Source organism: Protomyctophum bolini (assembly GCF_963924005.1).
Source record: "Protomyctophum bolini genome assembly, chromosome: 12".
Taxonomy (NCBI): domain Eukaryota; kingdom Metazoa; phylum Chordata; class Actinopteri; order Myctophiformes; family Myctophidae; genus Protomyctophum; species Protomyctophum bolini.
This window is the reverse complement of record NC_137873.1, coordinates 5,257,599-5,272,815: the sequence shown is the minus strand read 5'-3', so window position 1 is coordinate 5,272,815 and position 15,217 is coordinate 5,257,599. Positions and strand designations below refer to the sequence as shown.

Sequence of the window (15,217 nt, the reverse complement as noted above, 5' to 3'; positions counted from 1 at the left end):
TGTGACCCAGTGCCTTTTGTTTATGATGATGGTCCTTGAAATTAAAAAGTTTGAGAACCACTGGTATATATAACCCATCAAACTGTGCCTCCTCCCCCGACCCTCAGGTCCGTCTACTGGGCGTGGTGTCTAAGGGTCAGCCAACCCTGGTGGTCATGGAGCTGATGACACACGGTGACCTCAAGAGCTTCCTGCGCATGCTGCGGCCCGACTCTGAGGTAGCGCACAGTCACCTCACACTCCATGATGACGGTTGATTACGCTTATTATCCCCCTTACTTTACTTGGAGGGATGGAATGATTACATTAAGAACACTCCTTCACAACAATGTAGGTCTGCTGCTAAAGTACAGGCATCATAACGTCAACACACAATATTCCATAATGCAGTCAACTCCCAACCGGTGCTCCACTAGTGGGCCGTGAGGGTGTTGTAAGTGAGCCCCTGAATAATTGGCAAAACACTTAAGATTTTAATGAAAACAATAACATTAATATGAACATAATAATGTAAAGAAATTGCTATTTTGTATCTTTTGGCTGCATTGCTGCCAAGTTAAGTGGTCAGATGGGTGGGCCACAATGGCTTTTGAGATTTAATGTTTTTACGACGCGCCTCATTACTATAGAACAACCCGGGCCGCCCACCGCCGACTCTCAAGGAAATGATTCAGATGGCGGCGGAGATCGCAGACGGCATGGCTTACCTCAACGCCAAGAAGTTTGTACACAGAGACCTGGCGGCCAGGAACTGCATGGTGGCTCACGACCTCACCTGCAAGATAGGAGGTACGGTCAAGATGGAGTCGCAAGAGTTGTGAATCTGTTCTGTCCAGTTCTCATATATATATATATAATATATATACTCAACTTACGGCAGAGTGTAAATGAGGTCTCAGGAAGTGGGATGTGTGAAACATTTACATCAATGAATGTTTTACGGAATAAATTATCTACATGTTAAATGAAGGTTTATATGAAATTACAGCTAGAAATGTGCAATATAGTAACTAGAAATGAATAACCATATCACTGAAATAAAGAGTACAGAATATTGTACATGCACAATACAGAGCAGACAAGGCAACTGCAGTCAGGATGGATGAATGATAACTGTGAACTAGCTACATTGTAACGTGCATTTCCGTCCCTATACACACAGACTTTGGTATGACCAGAGACATCTATGAGACTGATTACTATCGTAAAGGAGGGAAGGGACTGCTGCCTGTCAGGTGGATGGCACCGGAGTCCCTGAAGGATGGAGTCTTCACTGCACACTCAGACTGCTGGTCAGTACTCAGTACTCAGTTTCGTGTGTGTGTGTGTGTGTGTGTTGATTTTTGAAAGAGATTATTGATCATAATAATCTGATACTCCGATATCTCACGTTTGGCTCATTTTACATGAGTAGAACACCTACTGCAATCAAGTACTTAATGAGGAAATGTTTCATGAGAAAGTCTTTTTACAGGTCACCGGCACGTAAATGCAGATATGAAAATCAGTTGAAAGAACCAAGGCTCATCTTTATTTATATATTTTACTTACATTTTATTATATTTCCTGAAACAAGACATAAGACAAACAAGTAGACATCAAATATGTTGCCAGACATCATCTCATATAAAATAAAAAAGACAAATGTGGTTCTATTTTAATAGGAGATTGCACACAAAAACAGAAAAGGTTTAAAACGGAATAAAGATTTTTTTAGAGAGATTTGATCTACTTTTAGTCAGTCAAACACCAGTTTCAGTAATTTATTTTTTTCCATCCCATTTATAATAAAGGCTAGTTCATCTTGTGAACAATAAAAGCCGATGTTTTCAAGGTAAAGGGTATATAGAAAGGAAGACGTACGAAGATGTACTTGTACACCACATCGTACCATATACTGTAAATATGTACAGTCAATCTACAGTGAATATAGAGAGGAATATGCAACGTATCAATGATAAAACCGCTGCAAAAACGAAATTGTTCGGTCGTACTACTAGTTGAACATTTGGCTGCGGCTTTTGGGAGTTTTCTAAACGAGCAACTTCTAGCACAAATTTCATTTATTTATTGTCCACGCCTATCCTGCCAGTCTCAGATCCCTCCTCCTTCACCGTTGTTTACCAGCTCTCGATGCTGTCTCCATGTGTCCTGAAAGCCTTAAGTTGTGTAAAGAATTGTAAAAGTGGCATTCATGAAATTGCTGTCCTAAAATGCTGATGAAGTATAGTAATACGTGTGTGTGTGTCTGTCTGTGTGTGTGTGTGTGTGTGTGTGTGTGTGTGTGTGTGTGTGTGTGCACGTGTGCGTGTGCACGCTAGGTCATTTGGGGTGGTGCTGTGGGAGATCAGTACGCTGGCAGAGCAGCCCTACCAGGGTCTGTCCAATGAGCAAGTCCTCAAGTTTGTTATGGACGGAGGTTTCCTGGACCGGCCCGACAACTGCGCAGACAGACTGTGAGTACAGACTAGTGTGACTGTTGGCTAATATCACTACTGTTCTGCTACTGCAATCATCACTACTACTACTACTATTATTACTAATACAGACTTAGAGCACTCGATTACTGGCTGCTGACACAAACTAGCGCTAGGCAATATGACTTCAAATATATATATAATTAATAATATATATAATTGAAGAAGTTGAAGAATTTTTCAGAAGATAATTGATGGCTGTATATATTTTGGGACACAAACGATCTACAAGCTCATAACGTCTTGCGATGCACGACGCCTGTTGTGTTCGCACATCAGCAATGTGTGGCGTGGGACATCATCGCGCGACTAAGTATAAATCAAGCTTAAAACAATCCAGCATCAGAAAATGTCTGCATGATAAACTACAACACCCCCCTCCCTCCCTCCACTACCCTCCGCAGACACAGCCTGATGCAGATGTGCTGGCAGTACAACCCCAAGACGCGTCCCATGTTCAAGGAGATCATCGAGATGCTCCGCGAGGACCTGCACCCGTCCTTCCAGGACATGTCCTTCTTCTACAGCGAGGAGAACAAGCCCCCCGAGACGGAGGACTTTGACCTGGACATGGAGAACATGGAGAGCATCCCGCTGGACCCCTCGTCTTACTCGCAGCGGGAGCAGTGCTCCGACCGGGACGAGGGCTCCTCCGTGGGCCTGCGGGGCAGCTACGAGGAGCATCACATCCCCTACACACACATGAATGGGGGAAAGACTAACGGACGAATACTGGCCCTACCGCGGCCCAGTCCATCATAACATACTACTCGCGCACACACACACACACACACACACACACATGCACGCACACACGCCCACACACCTCCTCATCTCCAACACCAACACACAGATGCTAGATATAAATATATATGTATATGTTTTTTTGTTTTTTTTCGTTTTGTTTTCCGTAATTTTATATAGATCTCACTCATCACACTCTTCAGAGGCCCCTCGAAGCATATCTCAGGACATTATTTTTTTTCTTCTCAGATGCCACACACTAAACCAACACACTACTGTATTGTCCAACCATGGACACCAGAGTTTTTTTTTTTTTGTATTTAAAAGATGAACGATCTGCTTCTCTCTTGTCCACGATTGTAGTATTTTTTTATATATTGCCAAGTTTGTGCTAGACTGGGCGGATGATGGAATCAACTGTGAAACAAACTCTTTTTGACAAACAAGAAGGCTGCTAAAACTCATGGTCGCTTTTCTGACTCTTTAGACTTGTCCAGCCCCCCCCCCGACCCTTACTTTAACAAAATGACGTTACCCCATCCTGGGGTTTGAAAAAGGAAAAAAAGTGCCCTTCTATTTTGTCTGTGGCCTACATCAGCTGTCATGGGATTTGTGTCTGAAACTTTGTACTCACGATGTCAACAAAACACAAGAAGACTTTTATCAAGCAACAAAGCTTGTGAACTTGTTGGATGGTCTGAGATGGTCCATCGCTGAACAAACTGTTTATTCACTGGAGCAGGTTGGAAGTAACCTGCCTCCTCACACTCTGCAGTATTCCAAAACAGCACACGGATTAAAACACATTTATGTTGGGTTATGTATGTCCTCCCCTTTGTTCTGTCGTCGTGTCCCCCCCACCCCCCTCCCCCCGTTTCATATTTACAGCTGAAGGATATTTAAACTGTTTTCAAAAGCATTTTTGACAAAACGAGTTCCTCAGATTGACCAATAGCTGCTTCTTTGGTACTGTATATTTTAGTGGGTATAGAAGATTATAAATATATATAAATATATTATTGATGTTTTTTGTACATAGTTGACATGTCATTTATGAGGTATTTCAGGTCATAGAAAAGGTTTTTACATGTTTAGTCTCTTATGTTTAATTTTTTTTCTAATCCAGAAAATCATACTAATTATCATTTTTGGACTCTCGATCAACCAACTGCACTTGGTCCTTTTTTTTGCTATTGGATGCACAGGTGAAAAGTGTTGGCGTCTTTAGCTTCAGATGTCTGCCCCTAATATCAAGATCAAATCAAATTGAGCTGTAAATAAAGCAGCAAGGTGCATTCATGAAGTGGCAGGATTCTTATTTCTTATCACCTCATTTTACAGTACATGTCCTCTTTCTGCAGCACTATCATGTTGACATGATGGTAGGTTCAGTTACTGGATCTACATTTCAATTTGTGGATATGTTCTATCTGTGGCATGAAGGTGCCACCTGTTGGCCATCATTGGCAGTGTGTTGAGGTGTGTGGTTGGTTGGTTGGTTGGTTGGTTGGTTGGTTGTAACCTGGTTGTGTGGGTGTTTAGGTGCTACAGGGGTCAAGTTCCTTCCCACCAACACAGAAACTAGCTGTTTAAATGCTCCGTGGTGTCTCCGTCTTGGCTGGGCATTTCAGCAAAAAGAATTGGGGAACTAGAAGAATGACTAAATTGGTAGTCATTATTAAATATAATTGGAAATGATTTGTGTCGTAACTAGTAAGGATGACTCAGTCCAGACACAGTTCTGTATACAAGACGAATACAAGAACCCTCGCCCCAAAACACACTCGCCCCAGTAAAATCCGTCGACCTCGGAACGTTCGGACCCACAAATCTAGCACAATTTCTGTCTACTCACTGCGTCTCATTGGTGGTTAATGAACAGTTCTGAAACCTGCCTACCAGTGCATTCATTCATTGTTGCATTCAGCAATGGGGATTCCAATGTAATAGAAACTATACAGTAGCCTTTTCCTGTTTATTGTCACATCACAGTTTTACAAGTAAAAAAGTGGGGAAATTAGTTTCTGTGCATAGTTCCCATCGTGTTATATTGGGGGGGGGGGGGGTGTAAGGAGCTCTTTTTCCTCAAAAAAGTATGCATTTATTTATTTATTTTAAATTGTCAAAGCTGCTTGATGGATGGTGTCACTGGTTGTGATGTTTCTGAACTGTCTACGACCCACTTCAGAGTGACAAACGGTACCATCTTATGATGAGCATGAAGAAGGTTCCTCCAGCAGGAAAAGACCAAAACTTCCCTTTCGGTTTTTTTTCTGGGCCATGGTGGCCCGTATATATCTGAATGATCTGAGATATCAAGCAGTGATGTCTAGGAAACAGGTGAAAGTTCAAAACGAATCAAATCTCAAAATGTTTTTCTAGTTGTCATAACATGCCAAATGTGTTCCAAGTGCTAAATCTGTTTCTCGTTAATGTAGGCTAAGTACTATCAATTCTACTATTTTTCTATGTATGATCTTTGCATTACTGATACAGAATAAATAGTTTGGGTTTTTTATTGCCAAATATCATGACATTAAACTAATAAGTGGTGTGTTATTTGAGCAGCAGGTGATATATGGTGAAAACATCCAGATTACTCTTTGGACTACACAACTGTGAACCTTGTATAATCTATTACTAATCAGAATACACATCTGGAACCAATACTGTACAATACACCTACATCAAGCACCTCCCCAAAGTATGGATTGAAAGAAAAACCCTACATTAAACATTTCAAACACATTTGAGCAAAGAGTCATCGACAGCCTCAATTGATGAGTCAGGTGATACTGGATAGTATTGTGCTGGAAATTATTTTTCCACACACTCTGGAGTCCAGTGAATGCAGTCGGTTCAACCTTCTTTATATTTATGATGATAGGCCTAATAGTGCAGAAAGAGTGATGGCTTGGTAACAGTAATTCTCCCCTATACATCTGAACGTTTTAATTGTCTCCTTGGAATATTCCAAAAGACACAATGTATAGAATACAGAAATTACTCAAGATTTATTTCAATATGAATGTTGTACACAGTAGATTTATTTCAATATGAATGTTGTACACACTGTAACAGACAATGATGATAAGGCTCTGATAATGATTTTGTTGTTAGTAATTCTTTGACACTGTCACAAGAGGTCACTGTTGAGCAAATTAAAGTACCGCGGTAAGGCTTATGTTGCAGACAGACAGATGGGAGGAGGATGGCAGGTAAACTTAAGTTCACTTACATGAACATTAACTTAACTTGTCACTTAACTGACATTAATTTCATTTCATTCATCTTTAGGCTAATTATATCGAACAAGGAAGCAATTATTCTCATTCTTTGCCAGTTCTTCGCAGTTGACTGCAGTGACTCTCTGCAAATTGGCCAACGTTCAAAAGAGCGACATCTGTAGTCAAAGAATTCGATAGGATAACCGATTTCGGTGTAACTGCTTGAGTTGGAGGGGGCTGGTCTGGTAGGTCTGCTGTGCTTGTGTGCACTTGTTCCTTAGAAGCATCACCCCTGCAGCGGATTTCGGGTGGTTGCGGATATATAAATTGGATTAAGTCATTTATGCGGTGGGATAACAGGCGGATTATAAATATGCACACTCGGATTCGGGTGACAAAAAAGCTCATCCGCTGATCTCTGATTGACATGATCATGAATTGACATTGAATTTGAAAAAAAGGACACATTTACACAAAATATGTTTGACAATATAAACGCATAATATCCAGCTTGCCCAGAGACATCTTGAAAATATAGCAAATTCGTTCGATACAATTTGTTCCTGAATAACATGTAGTTGGTATCAAGTTCAACTGTGTGTGTGTGTGTGTGTGTGTGTGTGTGTGTGTGTGTGTACCTGCAATCTGAACCAGTCCAGTCTCATGCCTCTGAAGTCAAACACATCTCCATCCTCCACTATAAGGAACAAGCATGTGCAAAATTACCACAACACTGTGTTTGATGTTATTTTTAAAACAATATTCACACACATCACATCATCCTTCAATAATTATATTCCACAACACTGAGCTGACATGGACATAAGCATTTAATCTTTGATGTTTACTGTCTGCTGGCGTTTGGCTTATGAATGTTATTCTGTTGTACCAGGTTTTTCTTTTCCTTTTAGATTTTTTTGAGAGAGAGAAACCATGAAACAGTTTTTGGCATAATATAAACACAGTACATTCCAGTATCAACCCATTTTGCGCGGGAACCCCTTTTATGTTATACAAGATCTACAAGCTCACGCCGAGTGGCGCTCTACGAGCTTGTAGGTCTGCTATTTCTTTTAAATGGTGAAAATGTGCCTCACATCTTTGAATATATATTGTTACAGAGTGAACATTTTAACTCAATTCTTTGCTTCTGTGTTGGGGTCCCTGGAACAACATATTTTCATATTGGGGTCCTTTCCTTGACATGAAATATTGAGCACAACTGAAACAGAAACATTTCAGAAAGCCGTCAGGATTTTGAAGACTTTTTTTTTAATTTCGACCTCAGGCCTAAATGGGTTAATTGAACTGAAAGACTGTATAAAGAAAGAATGACCTGTTGCAATTGTACACTCTCAGGGTTAAATGATCATACATGATTACCTCAAACCATGATTTACAGTACAGTAGTTTATGTTTACCTTGTTTGACGCTGAGAGAGGTCATCGTGTTGACGAAGGAAGACATGATGATTGATTCATCTTCTGGACACACAGAGAGGTTCTAGCATAGAAAAAACAAGTTCCATTCTTACGGTGATTAATGTTATCGATGCATGTTCCTTTAGCCATTATTCATCATTGTCATACAAATAAATATTAGGAATATGAAACCATGGGTGGTAGGGGTAGTTTCAGTAACCCCATTCCCCCCGTTAATTAAGATTTGTCCCACTGACATTTTCAATGCTTGTGTGTGTGTGTGTGTGTGCGTGTGTGTGTGTGTGTGTGTGTGTGTGTGTGTGTGTGTGTGTGTGTGTACCTGCACCAGTTCGTTGAGCACCACAGCATCGAAACCAGATAGATACTGAACGTAGTACCTCTGCATGACTGGACCATACTTCCTCACATGGGCCCTCAGCTCCTCCATGTAGAAGATCAACTCTGCTATGTGTCTGTAACACACACACACACACACACACACACACACTTAACAAGAAATTCTTGAACACAAACAATAGTGGATGCGCAAACTTGGAAAACTCTACAACAAGTGCTTCAGGATACAGATCACGGGCATCGCCTTCTCCATATATGGCGACTGCCAATTATTGCAGACACTGAACAGAATTTTGCCGATGCCTGATCAGCTCTCAGCTTGGGCATGCCTGCAATCTGCAGGCACCTCACGACTGATTTATGGACATTACCAAGGCTTCCAAATATGAACACAAGTAGTTTACATTTGTAGCCAAGCTGTATAATAGCATCTTTAAGACGCTGGTACTTAAGCACCTTAAGCCTCTTCCAGACTGTGGTCAAATGTACATGCCACTTCCAAAATGGTCACTTCTCTACTGTCATCAACACCAACAATATCTGGTGTATTAGCTGTGACATCTGAAATCATCATAGACTCAAATACCACACGACAGTGTGATTTGAGTCTGGCTACATGAACATGGCAGTTAAAACATACGAGTGCTTATACATTTTGGCAGATGATGAAACATATGAACTTAGCTAATAGGTCAACAATTCTGTCGTGCCTAGCGATGTACATTCCATTATATACATAGCAACCAAACACACATTACTGTGTGCGATCATGTATCAGTGTGTGTGTATTATTGTGCGTGTGTGTGTGTGTTTGCTTACTTGTCTAAGTCATCTGTACTTTTCTTCTGGATGTTGTCGGCGTGACGAAGGAGCCAGATGATTTCATCACGGGCAAACGATAATGCCATGAACACAAACAGCGCCTGCAGGTGGAGAACACAGAGTAAAAGAGAGAAAGGTCTCTTTTTGAACACCTACTGTACAAAGAAAAAACACACTACTTTGGTATCATTATCTTCATCAGAACATTATAGGGCCAACTCATGCAGGTGTTAAATAGAAAGTAGAAAAGTTCATCTTAAATCATTATGTTTATAAGAAGACAGAGTCACACTAGTTATCAGAACATAATGTATTCCCTTAATAAACTGTGTGATAACGTATTCTGGCCCCGATTGAAAAGGCATTATCCCAATCCCACAATGCACAACTTGGAGTAAGGGACAAAGCGCTAAAGCATTGTGTGATTTCAAATGCCCAGATTTTGAGCTTGTATAAACTGGGTACCAGTACCAGATCAGGAATCACCATTATTATTATTCGCAGTACTAACGTTGTGGTCCTGTACTTCTGGCTCTCCACAGGAACTCCATAACATAGAATATACAAATATTGCAGCACGACTCTTTAACCCAGGCCTGACGTCGGAATAAATAAAAAACGTTCGCTCTGAAAGAATATATATTCAAAGATTTGTGCCTTACGATTTTTCAAAAATAGCAGACCTAAAATATGATCTGAAGTGGGACGTGTTCCTCAGTCATGTTGCAGGTCCCTTGGTGTGATCCATGGTCAGGCAATGCCCTCTTGATTGTTTATTGTATTACTACACATTATGATACGGTTGATGATGCTGCGTTTGGTCGTCTAAATAATGTAAACTATTTTCAATTTTTTCTTATCTATCTTGTCTGTCCATGAATACGTACTCTGCTGTTGTTGCTTGTGTCTGTATTTTAGGTTGTCTGTTGTATGCGTTTGTAAAAAATCTAAAATAAAGTACTGATCATAAAAATAAGAAAATAGCAGACCTACAAGCTCGTAGTGCGCCACTCGGTGGCACGCTATGAGCTTGTAGATCTGCTATTTTTCAATAGCTAAAGCATAACATAATGCTTAGTTAAAAACACCAAAAGGGGTTCCCACCCCAAGAATGGGTTAAGTTGACATTATATATTACCTTTGGGCCCAGGAGTCCAGGCTGGTCAGCAAGGACGGTAGCCAACTCCTTCAGAGCAGAGCGGAGAAACTTGCGTCTCTCTCTGTGCATGGAGCCTCTGCACATCAAACACATAGATGATGCCCAATGACACATCATTCAATTATATATTCTATCACCTTCGGGACAACATGGTAAGATGAGAGTACCACTGACAGAAGAGGAGAGAAGGCAGGTGGTTGAGCAGGGGAGGAATTAAATATTTTACCTTTACTAGTTCAATAACTGGTCATACTATATATTTTTTTTGTTTTTTGGTAGGGTCAGTAATGTCAGCCCATTGACATTGGCCAAAGAAACTGGCCCAGACAGCCAATAAGTGGAATGTTTCTCAATAGCATTTTTTCTTCCATCCCTTTTCTGGGGTGAACACACAGATATTATTAGTGTAGCGTGAAAACATCAGGGGGCGTAAAAGCATAAGGTTTAAGTGATTAAAAAGTGAAGGGATGCAGGACTAAAAGACTAATGGATGGAGGAATGAGTGGCCAATTAGAGAAAGTGGTTAAACAAGTGCAAAAGCATGCAAGATAAAAGGATAGCAGGTTGAGAAAGAGGGAAAGGCGAGAAGAGACAAAGACAAGAGAGAAGGATGTATGGATGGATAGATAGACAGATAGAGGCAGATTAAGAGATGGAGGGCAAAGAGAGATTAGGATACGTACGCATGAGACAGTGCTTGTTCCTTGCATTCTCTTATGTCGTTGATGCGTTTGTTGTATCTGAAACACACAAATTGAAGAGAGGCACTGATTGAAAACCCTGAACCCAGTGTGTGTGTGTGTGTGTGTGTGTGTGTGTGTGTGTGCGTGCGTGCGTGCGTGCGTGCGTGCGTGCGTGCTCGCTCACAAATTGTTTCCATTTTATTATTATCCTGTCTGTGTGTGAACTCCTGCAATTATAGCATTTGTCTACTACTTTTATTTCCTGAGATGGCAACACATACTGTAATGTCCAATTGTTTGTCTTATTGCTTTCTGTATGTCTTTGTCTATTCTTGTTCATGAAAAATTAATACATTTTAAGTTGAAAACAAAAGAAAACCCTAAACTCATGGCATGAAGGTGTTAAAGATTCCAATAAATTATTATTATTATACTAATAAAGACAAACAATTGTGTAATTGAGGATGTTAAGCAGAACAGTGACAATATAGAGACATTGAATATGTTATGAGTGTGTAAAAAATTCCTAAATCGGCAAAAGAGTTTTGACATAAAAATCACAAATGCTCAACATTCATAATGTAGCTTGTACACATCAAGTCACCAAATGTACATTATAAATCAGGCATAAATGTGTGTAGATGCTTCCTACGCACACGTGTGTGTGTGTGTGTGTGTGTGTGTGTGTGTGTGTGTGTGTGTGTGTGTGTGTGTGTCTGTGTGTGTGTGTGTGTGTGTGTGTGTGTGTGTGTGTGTGTGTGTGTGTGTGTGCGAGTGTGCACGCGCGCCTACCCTCTGATGTTAACAAACAGGTCCTCAGCTGCTTTGTGAATGTGGAAGACCTCATCTCTAAACAGGCAGAGACACGTGGAACTCTGCAGAGCCAACTTGCCAGTCTCAATAATAACATTCTGTTACATCACCTTTGGTGTCCCTATACATTTATGTTACCTGTCGTCACCTGCTTCCTGGTCATGTGACTTCAGTAACCAATACACGACAGCTATGTCCCACAAAACTCCCTTCAAAATAAAAGCATTTGGCTCAAAGGAAAACGACTTGTTTCACAATAAGATCATAATAACAATGTCTGTTCACCCAGAATATAGAAAAGTTCAGTAGAAAACGTGTTTGGGTTCTTTACAGTTACAGACACAGAGAGGGGGGAGGGGGGGCTAGAGAAAGCAATATGAGATATTTTATGATCTTGTGATTGCAGTACAATACTGTTAAATCAACAGCCTACAATGGTATAGAAGAGGAGACTGACTGGCTTGCTGGCTGACTGACTGGCTGACTGACTGACTGACTGACTGACTGGCTGGCTGGCTGGCTGGCTGGCTGGCTGGCTGGCTGGCTGGCTGGCTGGCTGGCTGGCTGGCTTGCTGGCTGGCTGACTGACTGTTAGACTCATATAGGTTGGAAGGAGATGGATTTTAAACTTTGTCATAGAACATCAAAGCCTTGATTGATTGATTGAAATATGTATTAACACTTTAACAGTTTGCAGAATTACAGTACATTTCAAACACAAACTCAATACAAAGACTTTAAGCAATTAAGCATTACACTTGTTTACAAGAGGGTCCACCTGTGTGTGTGTGTGTGTGTGTGTCAAGACATTTGATTAGCAACTACACACACCTGTTGCAAGGTGTCACTGTGAGCTCCTCTCCTCTCCTCTACTCTCCTCTCCTCTCCTCTCCTCTCCTCTCCTCTCCACAAACAGACCTTTAAAACATGTTTTTTAATGTTTTTCTACGTACACTAGACGTATTCTTCATATTTGGAGCATGCCGAATTCAATGGCGGCGGTCTCAAATTTCCACGACGTTTGCAAAGGTCAAAGGTCAGCCAAAAGACTGCAAAATCTGACCATTTTCTGGAATTAATCGCTCAAGATATTTTTTTAAAATCTGAAACTTCACTCAATCCATATTGAGAGTAAGCCGGATGTAATGGCACCGGGCCTGATTTTTTAGGCCACTGATAAAGGTCAAAGATCAGCAAAAAGACTGCAAAAGCGGGCAATCTTTCCCTCTCAATAACTCCACAACGATAAGGACTTGGGGTCTAATTTGTATATATGTTGTTCAGTTTTTCGAGACGATCAAGTGGATATCTTGTTTGTCCTGGTACGACACTTTTCAAAATTTCAGATCTTCCTTCAGTATGGTGTTAGGTTGTACACCTATATGTACCTTCCGAAAGTGGAGGAAGCCAACTTAGGAGTGGCGTACCGGGACAAACAAGATATCCCCTTGTTCGTCTAAAAAAACTGAACAACATATCTCGAAATCGGAATCCAACTTCTTATCGTTTTCGAGTTATTAAGCGAGATAGCGAACCTGTAACCCTAATCAATTAAGAGAACCGTATGTCCGTGTGGGAGGAAACTTATATTGGTGTTTTCAGAGCAACGAGCTGATCAAGAATCTGGTCTCGGTTTTGCTCTACGACCTCGGCAACCATAACCCTAACCCTAGCACGTTTTGGTGGCTGGGTTAGGGTTAGAGAACAGTAAGTCTGTGTGTGAGGAGATTTATATTGATGCGTTCAGGGCGACACGCTGATCAATAATCTGGTGTTTGATTTAGTTTTCGACCATTACTTTTCCCTGTAGATACATATTTATGATTATCTCTAAGACGATTTGACAAAACTTTACAATTCTGACATATGTCAGTCTACCCTCATAATTTATGAGTCTGTCAAAAAAGAAAGTAAGTCTCTAGCACATTCCTGTCAAAAGTTATGATTTTTTAAAGAAATATAAACCAAAATACTCATTCCCAGTTCTGAGCTAGTCTGATTGCTGTCAGCTGTGCTCAATTCAATGGATTGAATGGTGACGCATGTCCCCCCCCTCTCTCTCTGCTGTTGCATGTCAGAGTACTATATACTTCTCCAGTACAAGGGTCTATAGCCGAGGGACCATTCAGTTCACAGCTTATGCCGTTATTTTACTAGAGACTGTAATTTAACAGTAGAATGCAGTATTTTATGCAAAGCCACATGGAAATAGGCCACACCCAGGTTTTCCCTTCAAAGTTCAGTTGATTGTTGTTGGCCATGCAGTGAAGGAGCCTTCTGTAATCTTTTTAGCCAACAGTTTTTTGCCAAGCAAATTAACAAAACAACACAACAAAAGAAGAAGCAGAAAGAAGACTGATAATCTAAGAAGAAAATCAGACTGATATTAAGGTAAGCAAGTTGCCTACAGTCTATATTTGTAAGTTTTAAACATCTGCTAGCTGCTAGCAACATTGCTCAAGCTACACAACTTACTTTGCCCACTTTGGCAAATCTAACCTACTTTAACAATTTCTGAAACATCAATATGTGAGCAAGATGATATCATGTGATATGTGTACATATTCTTGCTTTGATATGTTAACGTGAGGCACATGAGGACCCACAGTTGCACACCCAATGCTTCTTTTAAGTGTGTTCATCCTGCAGATGTCAAAGACATTTCCAAACATACAGAACATTTAAAGTGTATAATTTTTCCCAGGGCTTGGATGGGGATTTGACTCTTGTAATTCAGCTTCTTACAACCCATTTAGGAGAAAGCCAAGATGGACTGCTGATTTTGGCTAATGTGAGTATTGATCAATTATTGTTCAATATTGTGATTGTACACATGCTACAACATTATTATTTTTGTCCTAATTTATTTTAACTTTTCAGTGGTCTAACACAAGTGCTGACGTCGAGAGACAATTCATCCTACCAGCCAGTCCTCGACTTGTTCTGCTTGGTATGTATTTTTGTGTAAAAAAAAAATGCCCTTTGTGTAAAATGAGGCAATCATAGAACCTTCATGTGAAGATGCCATGCCTTAATTGTATTTTAAGTGAAGATACATCTTGCTCAACTGAAACTGAAATGAAAAGTAGGGAGAGTCTTCTGTTCCATATGTATTTCCTGCCCTTCTACAGATCCACCTTGCAAACCAAGCAACTGCCATTTTTCATGTTTTTGAGAAATATTAAAATGTAATCAAATGAACGTGCATGATAGTAACTACTTCTGTAGTCTCAATCTAATTTCAAACTCTGTTTGTCATGGACTCATTCCCTGTAAATAGTAAATACAGCCAGTGGATGATCAGCGTTGAGGGGCACGTGATCTGTGAGGGCATTCGGGTCAGGAGTTGCTGCACTGTTTGCGGTGTTCTACATTTTCAACCTCAAGTACCAAGACGAGGCCTCCAGAACCCTGGAATTCATTCAAAGGTATCTATTGCTGGTGTAAACATCATAGGTAATCCAAGCTCAGATATATTGTATATATCTCTGCTGCCGGGAGGAAACCTCATAAC

General features: G+C 40.5%; 2 protein-coding genes and 1 long non-coding RNA gene across 3 annotated transcripts in view; 2 read left to right on the top strand and 1 right to left on the bottom strand.

Moving 5' to 3' along the window:
- LOC308325583 (insulin receptor-like) overlaps positions 1-5,214 on the top strand; it is a 62,048-nt gene extending 56,834 nt beyond the window's left edge. Inside the window, exons 17-21 of the mRNA XM_080778120.1 lie at positions 108-218; positions 630-789; positions 1,163-1,292; positions 2,322-2,456; positions 2,882-5,214. Of these exons, the coding sequence (XP_080634246.1) occupies positions 108-218; positions 630-789; positions 1,163-1,292; positions 2,322-2,456; positions 2,882-3,239 (894 nt within the window). The 3' untranslated portion in view covers positions 3,240-5,214. The remainder of the gene's footprint in view (positions 1-107; positions 219-629; positions 790-1,162; positions 1,293-2,321; positions 2,457-2,881) is intronic.
- A 1,554-nt stretch (positions 5,215-6,768) lies between these two features.
- Positions 6,769-13,964, bottom strand: LOC308325430 (nck-associated protein 1-like; the record flags this gene model as incomplete). The annotated part of the gene is made up of 8 exons (XM_080777922.1): positions 6,769-7,145; positions 7,870-7,951; positions 8,210-8,342; positions 9,046-9,149; positions 10,187-10,283; positions 10,891-10,947; positions 11,683-11,801; positions 13,923-13,964. The coding sequence occupies 8 exons, from the start codon at positions 13,962-13,964 to the stop codon at positions 7,039-7,041; spliced, it is 741 nt and encodes a 246-aa protein (XP_080634048.1). The 3' UTR covers positions 6,769-7,038.
- Positions 13,965-14,405: 441 nt separating this feature from the next.
- LOC308325590 lies at positions 14,406-15,103 on the top strand. Its single transcript, XR_013965045.1, has 3 exons — positions 14,406-14,494; positions 14,584-14,653; positions 14,984-15,103. It is a non-coding gene; the product is annotated as an uncharacterized lncRNA (long non-coding RNA).
- The last annotated feature ends 114 nt before the right edge of the window (positions 15,104-15,217 follow it).